This window comes from Canis lupus, chromosome 18, assembly GCF_048164855.1.
Source record: "Canis lupus baileyi chromosome 18, mCanLup2.hap1, whole genome shotgun sequence".
Classification (NCBI taxonomy): domain Eukaryota; kingdom Metazoa; phylum Chordata; class Mammalia; order Carnivora; family Canidae; genus Canis; species Canis lupus.
Genome location: NC_132855.1, coordinates 40,339,867 through 40,355,435, shown reverse-complemented (window position 1 = coordinate 40,355,435; position 15,569 = coordinate 40,339,867). Strand labels below are relative to the sequence as shown.

General features: G+C 41.2%; 1 protein-coding gene and 1 pseudogene across 1 annotated transcript in view; one reads left to right on the top strand and one right to left on the bottom strand.

Annotated features, from left to right (window-relative positions):
- PON2 (paraoxonase 2) overlaps positions 1-3,227 on the bottom strand; it is a 28,030-nt gene extending 24,803 nt beyond the window's left edge. The window contains exon 1 of the mRNA XM_072784089.1: positions 3,070-3,227. Within this exon, the coding sequence (XP_072640190.1) occupies positions 3,070-3,143 (74 nt within the window). The 5' untranslated portion in view covers positions 3,144-3,227. The remainder of the gene's footprint in view (positions 1-3,069) is intronic.
- LOC140609029 (dolichyl-diphosphooligosaccharide--protein glycosyltransferase subunit TMEM258 pseudogene) lies at positions 3,226-6,221 on the top strand (annotated as a pseudogene).
- Positions 6,222-15,569: the final 9,348 nt, after the last annotated feature.

Genomic DNA, 15,569 nt, shown 5'->3' with positions numbered 1-15,569 from the left:
TGGCTTGGGGATATTTGCGTAGTTCTATTTTCCCCTTTATTGCTCAACTTGGGAGGAGTGGAAAACTTGGGTGTAATACGCCATCCTCCCCTGAGAACTTTAGCCAGTTACAGTCCAGAAGGAAAGAGATGGCTTTGATTCCATTTATCCATCTGGGATATATATACTTATACTAAAAAAAATATTCATTATCCATTATTTATCTGAAATTCAAATTGAAGTTTAAGTGAATACCCTGGGGGAGAGAAACAACTTGAGTGCCTAAGTACAAAGTGCCATCTCTAAAAATAGAATAATGAAATAGCAGGGGGCAGCCCTGATGGCTCAGCAGTTTAGCGCCGCCTTCAGCCCAGGGTGTGATCCTGGAGACCCGGGATGGAGTCCCCCATCGGGCTCCCTGCGTGGAGATGGAGCCTGCTTCTCCCTCTGCCTGTGTCTCTGGCCCTCTCTCTGTGTGTGTGTCTCTCATGAATAAATAAATAAAATCTTTTTTTAAAACTGAAATAGCGGGGAAACCTAATTCAAAAACCAGCCTGTTTTTTGAAGAGCCTTTCCTTATGGGGAGGTAGGAACATGCTGCTTTTCAAAATAGACCCTAGGGTGTAAAAGGAGAGATGCTATGCATTTGAGCACTCCACCTATAACCCTGTAAACAGCAGGCACTTGATATTCCACAATCACAAGGTTAGCAGATAAAATACAAGACGCCAAAATTTGAATTTCAAATAAAGAATGATATTTTAGTACAATTATGCCCCAATATTGCAATGGGATATGCTTATACAACAAAATGATTTGTTGGTTATCTGAAATTCGCATTTAACTGGGCATCCTGCATTTTTGTTTGCTGCATCTAGCCACCTATCACATATCCTAATGTTCTCACATCAACTGATTTGGGACTCCAACTATCCAATGAAGTTAGATCTAGTGACCTAGAAAGTCACTGCTCAGTAAAATGTATTGCGGTCAAATCTTTATAAAGAAAAGACGCATTAAATTGTGAATTACCTATAAGGTACATTCTATGTAAATAAGCCTTATTTACTTTTTCTTGGGTTTGTAACTACAATTACCATTTAAAGGGACTTAAGTTTAAAACTTGAAGATTATTAAGAAGAAGAAACCATTATTTGGGAAAACTTCAACTTGTGGGAACACGGGTGGTTTGGACTTTAGGGAAGTTTAATGAGCTTGTACATTTTAGCGGTATCACCTTTGAAACTGAAAGTTGGACAGTCGTACGAAATCATCCATCTCAAGAACGTTCTGCAGAGCAGGTTTGGGTATTTACGTAACAGGAAAATTAAGGTCAACATGTCCATTTTCTACCAGTTAGCAATCCTTCCTCCACCACATGTGTTCCTCCTACTTGCATCCCTCTATCAGCAGATGAAGCTCCAGCTCCAGGACGGTAGAGACAGAAGCCCTGGTATCACCTTTGATGTCCCCCTTTCTCAGTGAGGCTCCAGAGTGTGGGCCCCTGTCCTGCTATTCTCTCCAAACTACTGCAACTACCTTAACAAGTTTCCCCACGTCTATTCACTCTCTGTTCTACTACTTCTCAATTGTAACTGCGTATTACAATTATAAGGAGGATTTTTTAAAATAAAAAACACTCATCCCCAGGGCCCCACACAGACCAGCTGGATACAAATCTCTAGGGGTCCAGCCCAGACATCAGCCCACCAGGAGATGCTAAGGAACAGCCAGGATGGAGAACTACTGCTCTCTTCCAATCCGTCCTTCCAGCTTCATCTCTACAGCAGCGCAATTAATTCTGCTTTATAGCACAGCAACTGATTGTATTTTATATGATTCCTACTTAAACACACATACACAAACATCAATAGTTCTGCCTTGCCTATCAAAGCAGGCCCCAATTCTTGAACTTCTAATTAACCACCTCAAGACCCACCTTTTCCCCAACCCTGACTCTTCTCATCCCTTAACTTTACGCTCCCCTCAAGCTGGTCTACAGCTAGTCTCCAAACTTCCCCACCTTTCCCCCTCTGCTGGGGCTGCACTTTTCATCTGGAATGACCCCATATGTGTTTCACTGATCCTTCAAGGCTAACGTCAAATAGTGTCTTCCTCTGAACGCCACCTTCAGGGGCTGGAATCTTTCCCCCTTAAGCCTGTAGGGGTTGGTTTGTCCCTGGTCTGGACATCCTAATGGATATATTTGTTTTATTTCTCTCCTCCCCTGGCATAGAGTGAACTCAGAGATTAAGGACTGTGCCTCACTCCATTACAGGGGTCTAGGAGGGCACACCATACAGAGAAGGTGCTCACTACTTCTAGAATCCTTTTGCAGGAGGCTTCTAAAATTTGAGTTGGTTAATTTAGAAACTCTGATGTCCACCCATCCGCGGTTTTCATCACAATTAAACTGGGAGATGGACCAGGCTCATGCTGTCTGTCATTCTGGCCCCAGGGTTCCCGAGTGGCCATAAATAAGGAAGTGATGTAAGAACAGTAGCTGAGGATCTCGAGTCACTTCGATCTCCACAGCGCCAAGATTAGAAAGTTGAAAAGTTTCTCCAACTACGCGGGGGAAGGGATGGTGAGCAGCTTTATTAACGACGGCGACCGGTCTGGGCAGCAAAGAGAAGCACAGCAGCACCCAAGATCTGAAACAAATCTTTACAATTAAAGGTTCGGTGCATGAGTAATACTAGTTTTGCTAACAAAGCTGAAGCGCCGGGTTTGCAACTGCAAAGCACCCGCTGGTCCAACCGGGCGGAAAAGAACTCTGCGAGGCTGCAAAGGCGCCTCCGCTTCCCGGGAAGTCTGCGGCGCGGGCCCACCCGGTGCGGGGCGCGGCCGGGAGCCGGGCGCGGGGGCCAGGTGTGCGCCGAGCCGCGGCGCTGCCAGCACTCGGGGCTCCCCGCCCGCAGCTCCAGATTCCCGGCACGGCCTGCGCCCTCCCCCGCAGCCCGGGCCGGCCGGGCCTGGGGGCCCCGGGGCGGGGGCCGCTCGGGGAGCCCGCCCCCTCCTCCGCCCCCGCGCCCCGCGCCCCGCGCCCCGGCCGGGCCGCGCGCAGACGGCTCGGGGCCCCCCACCTACCTGAGCGCCAGGAGCCTCTCGCCCAGGAGCGCCAGCGCTAGCCCCAGCAAGCCCACGGCCAGCAGCCGCCCCATGGCGCGGGAGCCGGCGCCGCCTCCGCCTCGCTGGCGCGGGTCGGGGAGCCCTGCGCGCCGCGCCCGCCTCCCCGCTCGGGCCGCGCTCCGCCCCGGCCCCGCCCCCGGCCCGGCCCTTGGCCTTTGTCACCGCGGCTCGCCCCGGCGCCGGCCCCGGACGCCCCGCGGAGGCTCGGGCGGGGCGCGCACCTGGACCCTTCCCCTCCTCGCCCCGACGGGCGCCCCCCGGAGCCGCCAGCAGCCCGCGGAGCCTGCCCCTCCTCGTCGCCACCGACCGTCCCGCTCCCTGGGCCTGGAAGAAACTTCTAGATAAAGTTTCCGAGACTCTTTTTCGCTACAGGAAAAGATTCCGGATTCTCTCTTGTAAATAACTCAGGTTGGAACCAGCTACCGTATGGAACAAGGTGTAGACGCTCTGCTCCCCGTAAGGCTGCCTCCAGACCAGAGGCCTCAAGACGGAGACCCTATTTTTTATCTCAGCTCAGCTCATGGGAATAAGAGCAGGGGGGGTTGTTTTCTTTTACTTCAACCATAACATGACAAGCCATAACAAGCCATAACAAGCCATAACATGAATAAAGAAAGAAAAAAAGGGCAGCCCGGGTGACTCAGCGGTTTAGCGCCTGCCTTAGGCCCAGGGCCTGATCCTGGAGACCCGGGATCGAGTCCCACGTCGGGCTCCCTGCATGGAGCCTGCTTCTCCCTCTGCCTGTGTCTCTGCCTCTCCTTCTCTCTCTCTCTCTCTCTCTCTCTCTCTGTGTCTTTCATGAATAAATGAGTGAAACCTTTAAAAAAAAAAAAAAGCTTTAAGAGGGGAAAGCTAAGTCATTAAGATTGAGACAGTTACAACAAATGAGTATGTCAGAAATAAGCTTCTGCTGGTTCACAGTATTTATTTGCCACCCCGGAGGCATGACAATTGCCAGTTTTCAACAAACATCAGTAAATAAAAGCAGATTCTAGTTTCTCATCCCCCTCCCCCTTCTCTGCCCCGCTTGCCAAAAACACATCCCTTTGCTTCTGTGTGTATCTCCGATTCAGTCCTAAGGGATATTAGGTTATGCTGAATGGTAGAGAGATAAACAGCTGTCTTTTGAAAGAATCTTTCTGTGTCATGGTCCCTCTGGCAGGGACAAATCTCAATTCAGGATGAAGCCTAGACCCGATTTGGTGCTGGGCCACCAAGGGGAGAACACCCCGGAGTGTAGGGCGGAGGTGTTTGTGGTAAAGAACCAGGGCTTTCAAGGTCAGCAAAACCAACATAATCTCAGAGAATCTTGGAGAAACTTTAGTTTCACGTTATTAACATAACCAGTGAGTTGCCTCAAGCTCCATCTCCTAATTCCCTAGTCACTCGTGTGAAGAGTACTATAACTCCATTCTTTTTTCCTTAGTGTTGCTTCTGAAACAGTTTCTGCAGAAGTAGCCCCCTTCTTACTCTATCCCCACCATTGATCCTGCTAGGGCTAGGAATCACCATTTCTCAAGGCAGATGGGGAAGGGAGAGATTTTCTGATTTGGAAATCAGAAGTCTATCTTTTTCATTGTAGGAAGAGGGAGAAGACAGGTTATTGAAGGCTACAGTATATACCTGTTATCAAATTCTATAGTATAGTTTAGCGATTTTTTGAGATAACTGGGATTTCTGGGCTACACTGAGAGCATAACCTCAGGTTTATGTTATTTCGTGGGATAAATGGTTTCTAACTCTTAAATACCAAGTTACCCAACACAAAACAAACTTGTTCTGGACTTGTTTGTATGCTGGCAACTCTTTACACTTGGTATGAAACAGTGTTTCTCAAATAATGACATGTAACTAGTTTATAATTAGAAATTTAATGGTTCTTAAGTAAAATCAGAAATAATAATACCTTTTATCAATGCTTCTCAAACTATGTGTAGTGAAGGACAGGTTTTTCTTTGCCTTTGTGAAGTACAATGAAAATAATTACTAGAAATGAAGTAAAAAATCAGACATACAGAATACAAGCCCAAATCTTTTATTATTTGATTCAACAGACGTAAAATTACTTTGTCAAATTTCTATAACAGTTTCTAAATGCTTGCTTTCAAATTTTCATATTTATCTCACCATGGACCAGAAACAAAGAGTTCACAGATTGAAAATGGTCTTTGGAGCACACTGTAAGTGGACTGCCTTTCATGATTGTACTTTTAACTCTTTAAAGTTCTTTGCCTCTATTATCATGTGTAATGTCCCCGGTAATTTGTGAAATAGGTGGCTCATGATTATTGTCATTTTATATACTGTGTGATCCCCTCAGTATGCCTTTTATTTTTCTCTCTCTCCTTACCTTTCTTTTAAAAGGGGGGGGGCAGATCTTTTAACACAAAAATACATTGAGGAGATATTATAAAGAATAATTATTGTTAGTAAAAGAAAGTATTGCTTTATAGATGGCTCTACTCTATGGCTTCTCATAGAGCAAAGGAGATCTACTTCCAACCCAAGTCATCTTTTTGAGAATCCAAATATGTTAAAAAATGTAAAAATACAGTAACAGAAAAATAGTTGTACAAACACATTTTAATATTTATAGTTAACAAATTATCATTCTTTGGTGATTAGGTTGAACACTATGAACTCACTTTTTGTAGAGATCAAAAACACCCCAGTACAAAATACAATATAATTTGTGGTTCATAATGGAACTCAAGTTTAAAATGAGTAAGCAGCTCCTGCCAACATGTTATTCCGGTGGCAGAGCGGTGGATGACCTGGCGGAATGGAGCTCAAGGCCATGAGCCGATATACCAGCCCAGTGAACCCTGCCGTCTTCCCCCATCTGACGGAGTGCTATTGGCAACTGGCATGTTCTTTACCGCCTGGTTCTTCATTTATGAGGTCACCTCCACCAAGTATACTCGGGATATCTACAAAGAGCTCCTCATCTCCTTGGTGGCCTCAGTCTTCATGGGCTTTGGAGTCCTCTTTCTGCTGCTCTGGGTTGGCATCTACATATGAGCTCCCAAGGGTCCCAACCAGGTGGCTTCACTGAACCCCTGCTTTTGTAAATTAATTTTTTTACTATTGCTGGAAGTGTCCCACCTGCTGCTCCCAATAAAGGCAGATGTGCGACCATAAAATTAAAATAAAATAAAATAAAATAAAATAAAATAAAATAAAATAAAATAAAATAAAATAAGTAAGCTTATTCAATTGGGTCAAGGCATGACCCAATTGCTATGACATATGGATAAATAAATTGTAAGGTAATACTGAAAGTCAAAAAGAGTGCCCATCTATTCCCACTAGACCCAAGCCTATTTCTACAGAGGGCTGTAGGATTTGCTCCCTTTCTTCCAGGAGCAGTAGGACCCTGGAGAGAGAGGACAGAGGGGTAGAAAACAATGGGACAGAGAAAAGTTGGCAAGACCAGAGACAAAAACTTTCAATCTTCTTCAGAAGCTGACTCTGTATGGCCTGAACTCTATGGAAAAAAGTAAAGACACATTTCACCCATTCTAGGAAATACATGCATGTTTCTTGTCTAACAGCAATAATGTTTCCACTTACCTACAAATGAACCATGCGGGCAACTTCTTTCAGAGTATCAATCACAGCTCTTATTTACTGAACATTTCCTCTTCCACACACTTTAATCTCCATAAGAACCATTTGAATCAGATACTATTAGTATAGAGGTTATAAAGGCTACAGAGTTTAAGTATCTTACCCAAAGTCACACACCTTGAAAATGGTGATGCCAGAATCCAATATTAGAAAATTCATATCAAGACCCCATTTGCACCCTTGATATATATTTTATTAATTGTCAAATAAAAACATATCTGTACCTCTGCTATTCATAGTAAGAACAGAGGTGAATGAATTGGCAGTGAGAGCTAGTAGAAAATGATCTCATGTCAACTGGCATGAGAGAGAGTCTTTAAAACGAGGTTGCTTTTTATACTTTTCCTCTACCTGCTTGCATTACCTCACTTAATATTTATTGAATATGTTCTGTATCTCCAAGTTGTTATTGGATTACTGGGAATTCAAAGTAAAGGAGGTGCACATTCCTACCCTAGTAGGGTCTAGTCTAGCAAGAGAGAGAGAGGTACCTGGACAAACCTATGCAATGTTGTGTGTCAAGGATTAAAAATTTTGATCTTTATCCTGTAAGTGATGTAAAGCCATGAAGTTAGGAAGACTGGTGTTTTACAAAGGTCACTCTGATGGCTGTGGGAAGGGGAGCTGAAGTGTACTTCCCAAGTCCACTTGAGAGAAGAGACAGATGGTGAACAGGTAGAGGCAGTGGGGAGGGAAAGGAGGGAGCAGATTTAAGGAATGGCAGAGGCCTGGACAGCCTTGGTGGCTCAGCGGTTTAGCGCCGCCTTCAGCCCAGGGCCTGATCCTGGAGACCTGGGATCAAGTCCCACGTCGGGCTCCCTGCATGGAGCCTGCTTCTCCCTCTGCCTGTGTCTCTGCCTCTCTCTCTCTGTGTCTCTCTCTCTGTATCTCATGAATAAATAAATAAAATCTTTTTTTAAAAAAAAGGAATGGCAGAGGCCAAATGCATAGAAACTGGTGACTGCAGGAAAAGGAGAGTTGAAGATGACTTGGGTTGTTCAAATGGGCAAATGGAGGTATACTGTTGGGATGGGAGAGAACACCTCGGAGTTGCAGGGGAGGGGAGTTTTGAAGAACATACCTGACGTGCTCAGAGCCCCAGAGACAATTGCAGACAAGTTTCTGGCGCTCAGGAATGAGGACTTGTCTGGACATGGAGATTTGAGGATCATTAGCAGACAGGACAGCAGGCTGAGTAGATTACCTTCAGGAAGGGTAGAGGTTGTGTCCCAAAGTGAAGTGCTATATGCTAAAGTCCTAAAAGCTTTTATGGGTGTATAAGTAGCTAGGAGGTGGGTTACAAAGTGAGGAATGGGATAGAAAATTAGGAACTGAATTGAGCTTTAGGGAATTACCTTCAACTTGGGAAAGCAGACACTGGCATAGATGGGGACCATTTATTTGCCTTTTCTCCTGAATCAGGGCATGGTCTTGAAGTTGCTCATATCATGGTGCTCCAGGCAGTCACTCCCTATCCATGGAAAATGAAACCTATTTGTGATGCCTGTATAGGGCCTGGGACCCACATGGAAGATGAAGATAGAGGGAGATTGGAAGGAAACTTCCAGTTACTTATGCTTGACATAAGAAGGTCCCTCTCCTCGCTTCTGTATCTCCACTGGCAGGAGTTATAAGAGAGCCTTGGAACATGCTTCTAGCAAGACCTCGCCTCCAACACTCACTGCCTTACCTTCAATATCTATAGTCTCTGATTAGGCCCTTTAACCCTATGTTATGTGGTCAACATCTCGCTACTCAATCATCATCCTCTAGACTCTCTTACCATTTGGCTGAGGACTTTTTCCCATCTCCTTATCCCCCCTAACTTCCAAAACCCTTTTGTTGTGTGCTCTGGAATGCACAGTCATAACAAAATCCCATATCTTCTCACTGTCTTCTCTAAATATTCTCTTTGACTTTCTGCATTATCTTCTGACTCTCAACTGGGACAACTTTCCCACCTGTCCTAGAAGATTTTAGCTCCTGGTTCACAATCACTCCCTTTCCATGATATCCTTTCCTCTACCCTAATCTGCCACCTACTCCTATGGATTATATTTTAAGACTTTGCCATTACCAATAATGACAATATCTCCAAAATTTCAATTTTAAGATCTCATTTTTACTACTACCACCTCTTATCTTTTTAGCTCATTCTCTAGCTCCACTTTTGAAAAATTTTTGACCTTGTTTTGATGTCTTACATCTTAAAAGCTATTGCCTCTCACTCCATTTAATTTCACTTTTCACAGGGCTGATTCGTTATAAAGTGGCTTTTCACTGAAATAACATATATATAAATTTAGAGTAGTGGTTCTAAGATCTGAGGATGATCATATACTTTTACCTAGTAAGAACTAGCGAAAAACTATTTGGCTAATTTCTTCAAGTGGGCAAGTTTTCTGAAAAATGCATTATTTCTTCCTTCGAGTACCCTTTCCTGCCATTTATTCTTTGTTCTGGTGAACAGCTTTGACTCATCCAGGCTGGCAAAAGCAGTGCCAGGGATAGAACTGGGCCTGCCACAGAAAACAAAAGAAGAGTATCACAGCAGATTTCAGTTTTAGACGGGAGACTCAAAGTCCATTCAAGGAAACATCTGAGGAAAGGAGTAAAGATTAGCCAGCTGACTATCAGATCCTGGGGCTAGTCTTTGACATTGTCAGAGACATCATGAACCTGACTGCAGCTGGGAGGACAAGACAGCATTTTAACTAGTGGAAGGCAAAGGCAAAAGGCAACCATTGCCAGAGTCAGTGAAAGGACAATGATGGACAGTGGGAGAGGCCAAGAAGTACCTCTGTAGTGGTAATGTTTTACAGACCAGGAAAATGCTCACTTGTTTAATGTCCCAATTCCAGGACCTCCATCTCCCCTGCTAATGAGCTATGTGTGTACAGCACAGACAAGCAGGAGGAATTTAGATTTTATTTGATACGTATTATTTTTGGAGGATAGACGGGAGAGTCTTAAGGAATTACTTTGGAGACCTATTTCATTTTCTGCCTTCCATTTATTATTCCTGCAAGCAGTGTTTTATTATTATTATCATTCTTTCTTTTTAAGCCTATACGTTTTCTTTTCATTATTTTATATTTCACAGAAGTTGTGGAGTTTGAATTTGCCTGGGTGCCTTGGGAGAAAGATGAGCTCACTTTTGGCATGGGAGTTAGGGGCAGGCTGATTTCTCATTTCAAACATAGATAGATATATGTTGATTTAATATTTTACAACTTAAGAACATAATGGATGTTTACATGAGGTATGATTAATGACAGAGATGGAGGGAAGGGATACTAACTTAAGCCATCTATATTCTTGGTAAACTTATGTTTCATTTCTAAGAACCTTTTTTATGTTCTTTGACACATATAAATCTTAATGTCTTGCGACTCTTCTATATAAGAAGAAATCAAAGTTACTTGAGAGTCTTAAGAATGGAAAATAAAGGCAACATGAGGCACTGCCTACAGGCCCATAGGCCATGAGAAATCATAAGAGTATGTCCAGGCAGGCCAATGGAATAATGGAAAGTTCCTAGTGGAGGACATTGGACAGAATTGGACAGTGGGCAACATACAGGAAGAAGCCCTAAAAAAGGACGGTGGGCTTGTGGGCCACCAGCATCTGCTCAGATCAGGGGATGCTTGTCTGAGAGCACTCCCTGCTGACTCCCTTCTAGCCCAAGGTCAGCTGTGGAGCTATCTGGGATTGATAGTTGTCCCAGTGGTACTGCAGGAGATATGGAAAAACTCACCCAGACAATCTCCTAAATCTCCAGTAAGCCACCTCCTTGCCACCAAAGAGGGAAACAACAAGAAAAAGTACTTTTTTCTCACTCCACCCAGTTTTCCTGCTTGCGTGGCATTTTGCATTTTGTTGCATTAAGTTGGTGACCACAGACTGTACCGTTCTACCCAGGAAAAGAAAACAAAAATTCTCAAATTTTGAAAAAACCTTTAAAAGCTTAAGGGAAATATAAATAAAGAGTTATTGAGGACAGTTGGGGATGGACATGATAGATACAATCAGTGATAGACAGACGGGCAGATGGATGGATCAAGAGGTGGGTGATGAATCTCAGAGTCCACTGGAATACATAGAACCATTCTTTGAGCTTTTTGTTTCTCCATGTCTGGTGTCAATGATTATGTAATCCACATGACAGAGTCCTGGATGGTCCCCAGACCACCGAACTTAGGGATTACCTTTCTTTTTAATATATTTTTTACACTCTCTCAAGCCCCATCTCACATAATCTGCACACCAAATTTCTACAAAGATTCCTTGGCATGAAGTGCAGGGCCTTATATCACCCTTCTTTCTTGTTTACTTTACTTGGAATTCCATCTCTGCTCTGCGTCTTGTACCTTGTGTCTCTTCTCTTCCCTCCATCCTGCGGTAGGCAGCTCCCTTTCATTTCCTTTAATTTTCAAGTAAGAACCATGAAAGCAATTAATGCATATGGCGCTGAAGATTTGGGTAAGTAGGGGATGGAGAAGAATAGCATTACATCACAGCCAAATAAACAGTATGAAAGTTACTATTATTTTACCTTATTCTATCTATCCTTGTTGTAGTTTCCCGTCATCTTCATCACTGGGCTTCTCTCTGGTTTTTGTTTCTTCTTCAGCCCAGTTGTCCTGCCATTTTGCTGGTCCGTCAATCAATTTCTCCAGGACATCTTTCTCCCTTTTGGGTTTCCAAGGGCAAAAACCACCTCCTCTGTGTTTTCTTATTGTCCCAGGAAAACACTGAAGGATGTTTTCTCTGTAAATAATTACAACTGGTCATTCATTGATGAATTGTTCCTAACATACTGGCTATTAGGAACAGAAATGATCTTATTGCCATCATCCCTAGGGACTGCCCTTTGGGGAGTCCCTGTTCCTCTGGGATAAGGAAGGGTGGTTCTGAACCCAGGAGTTGGGTATTTTATCTGCACAGCCTGGGACTTGCTCTTCTAAGGATTAACATGTAGAAGCAAAGAAGTCTGGCAGATCTTTCAGCTTCTGGCTCTAGTTTCCAGGTCAGGCTCTAGTTTCCCTCCTGTGCTGGGCAAATTTTTACACAATTTCATTCAGGAGTTTTGAAATCCTATCAGATATTACTAAAGCCTCAGCCAGGGAAGACACTATGTACTACTGATCTATTTCTTAAGGAAAATAATAATAATTAAATTTAGAACCTCATAATTTTACAAACTAATAACATTTCTAAGCACAAGGTTTTAACAGGTAGCAGCAATTTTAATTAAATATCCCGTCTTCCAAAAACCGCTGCTTCTGAGCTCTTTATTTTGCCTATTTGCTCTTCAAGGCAGGATCGTAGATGATAATTTTAAAAGGACTTCGATCCAAGGACACTTGGCTTCAATATGAAGACCTTCCCATTTTTGCCCTAGGATGAAATCTTTATGCCGAGGATTTCAACCTTCCCTTTGTTCTGCTTTCTCTTCGAGACCTCGGCTCAAAACCTATCATTTCACACCCAACCTGGCTGCAGGTTCTTTTGTTAGCAAACAAACGAAAGTCTTAGCCCTCAAGAGGAATTCTACCTTTAGAACTCCAAAATAAGTGTTTTCTCCAGGCTATGCTTGGAAAACAAGGTCTTATATGTCAATAACTCTTCACCCCAGAGCCCCCCTTTGAGTTAGCTTTTCTATTCCTTATTCTGTAAACTATTAGAGGGTGCTTTGCCCTTGCCATGATAATATCGACAAATAAACTAAACTCTCAGCATTAGTACAAAAATGGTTCTCTGAGTCTTGTTTGTACTGTTTAGTTTTACCCATTATATAAGGCTCCTCAAGTACAAAGTTTTTTGGAAATGTTACTGCTAAGAGAGTACCTGTATATTGCTACAAAAGGAGCAAGAATGACTTTTATGCAAACTCATTTTGAGATCGCATGGAGAGTCATAAATATATTGACCCTGATTATCGAACCCAAAATGGGTACATATGACCTGACAAAAGATTTTCTGTATTTTTACTTACACAAGCAATATATGAATGCTTTTGCGCTACAAAATATTCAACAGTTACTGATAAAATTAAAATCTCCCTGACCCTTTTCTGAAGGAGAACACTATTCTTAGTTTCATATGTATTCTCTTTGTCTATTGTTTGTACCTATAGAAACATATGGTATTATTGTATGAATGTGTGTTTACTAAGCAATATTGCCAACTAATTTTTTTTGGTGCCTTGAGGATGGCTTTTCTTTTTGCTACAGAAAACATTCTTCAGAGGTAATTTTTGGTTTTAAAATGTAATAGTTTGGGATGCCTGGGTGGCTCAGTAGTTGAGTGCCTGCCTTTGGCTCAGGGAGTGATCTTGGAATCCCAGGTTTGAGTCCTACATCAGGCTCCTTGCAAGGATCCTGCTTCTCCTCTGCCTCTGTCTCTGCCTCTCTCTGTGTGTCTCTCATGAATAAATAAAATCTTTTTAAAAATAAATAAATAAAAATAAAAAATAAAAAAATGAAATGTAATAGTTTATTAAAGTTACAGATTATGAAACCTATTTCTTATATTTATGGTAGCACTTATAAATATCTGTTCAGCACATTTTAACAATCATTTATAAGAGTTTATAAATGTTAAAACCAATTTATAAAATTAGTTATTTAAATTTTTTATTTCAACCTGTGTTCATGAAACTAATATCATTTCTTTCCCTTTAAAGTTCTACATTGTTTGATTTAATTGACAAAATTTTCCAAGTACTTAAATAACTCATATATAGAAAATAACTATAAACAGGTGATTCTTAAGTTCTCCTAATGTTTCATTAATGACTATGAAGCACAGATATTAAATTAAAATCACAAGCCTAAAACCATTATATTGGAATCACAAGATTGTTGTTCCAATTAGCTATTATCTTGGTAGACTAAATTCTAAGTATTACAGAGATAATATAATATAAATAAGTGCAAAATTCTTAACGCTAATTTATTGAAAACACACATTTGCTTATCTTGGCATTTATATACTTAATTTCAAATTTTCTTAGTAAACCCTAAGAAGACATTACCTACTAAAGAACAATAATGTTATCTTACACCATATTTGGGATGACTTTCTCATATAGTTTTGGAGTTGTTTTCTTTGCTTGATGGAGTTTTACAACAAACAGAGGACCTAGACTGTTATATAGTTGGAGCACTGTGATCATGATATGCACAGAACCTTACTTACATGAAAAGTTACAAAGCCAATGATTCCATAAGTTTAAAAGTGGGCTGGCCACAGACATAGTTTACATCCCTGGATTTGAGTCTTGTCCTTACTGGATTAGACTGTGAAATCCTACCCAGGTGGCAACATCATTTGATTAAAATTTACATTTCTAAGGGTAAAATAGGTAAATTTATTTCCATTTAATTCTAAAGACCTTTGCGCTTGCATAAATCCTACCTGAATTCTTTTCATATACTGTCTGTCACTAGTGCCTATCACTGAGGTCCCATAAAATTTCTATAGACACTTAAATTATCTATCAGAACATTCACCTACGTATATTTTCCACGTTACTAGGTATCATAGCAGCACTCCTTCTTTGGTGCATCATATTTCACTGCATAGATAGATATGCCATTGTTTATATAACTGTTTCTATATCAATAGATATTCAGATGGTTTCTAATTTTTTGCTGTCCCAAATCATTCTACAATAAATAATCTTAAATGTGCTTTCTTGTCCCTAAGTACAAATGTTTCTATAGACTACATGCTTAGAAGTAGATTTGCTAAGTCTTTAGAGGATGCATATATTCAGTTTTAACTGATTACTGTCAAATTGCCCTTCACAATAGCTATGCTAATTTAACACATCAGCAATATGAAAATACCTTTTTCTCTAGTAACAATCAACTGATATTGTTAAACTCTTTTTTTTTTTTGCCAGACTCTTGTATGACAAAAAGATATGTCATTTTCCTTTTTATTTGTATTGTTAAGAATCTTTGTGAGGCTAAATATCTTTTTGTATATTCATTTGTCATTTGTAATACTTCCAGAGTTTGACTTTCTTATACATTCATGGGTCTGTTTCTGGAATCTTTATTCTTTTTATGTTGAGCTAGTTTTTTAGTGTGCCAATAATGCACTATTTTAATCACTATAAATCTATAATACAATTAGATGTTAGATTGAACAAATTTTATTACCTTAGCCCAGTTGCCTTTATTTAAACCAAAAATATCTTGGTTACTCTTAAAATTTTACACTTTCATATAAGCTTTGTAATTAACATGTAAAAGTTTATAAAAAATCCTATTGATCTCAGTTATGGAGCATACTGAATTTATGCTCCAATTTTTGGAGAATTGATGTTAAGATGATGAATCATCCTATCCATGAACTTGGCATTTACCCACTTTTTAGGTCTTCTTTTTGCTTTTCTGTAAAAATATATGACATTTTCATGAAGATTGTGTACATTTATAATTAGAATTATTCCTAGGGAATTTATAGGGGTTTTTTTTTTTGTGTGTGTGTGTGTGGTGTCATGAATTGTTGTGCTAGTTTCCTAGGACTGTCATAAAAATTACCACAAACTTGGTGGCTTAAGACAACAGAAATTTATTCTCATTGCTCTGGAGTCTTAAAGTTTGAAATCAAGGTGTGGTCAGGGCCACACTTCTTCCAAAAGCTTGGGGAAAAGATTCCTCTTTGCTTCTTCTAGCTTCTGCTGGCTCCTGACATTCCTTGGTTTGTGGCAGCTTTAGTCCAATCTCTACCTCTGTCTTCTTGTGGCCTTCTTCCCTGTGTTTACAAAAAGTCCCTCTCCCTTTTCTTATAAAGACATCAGTCATTATTAG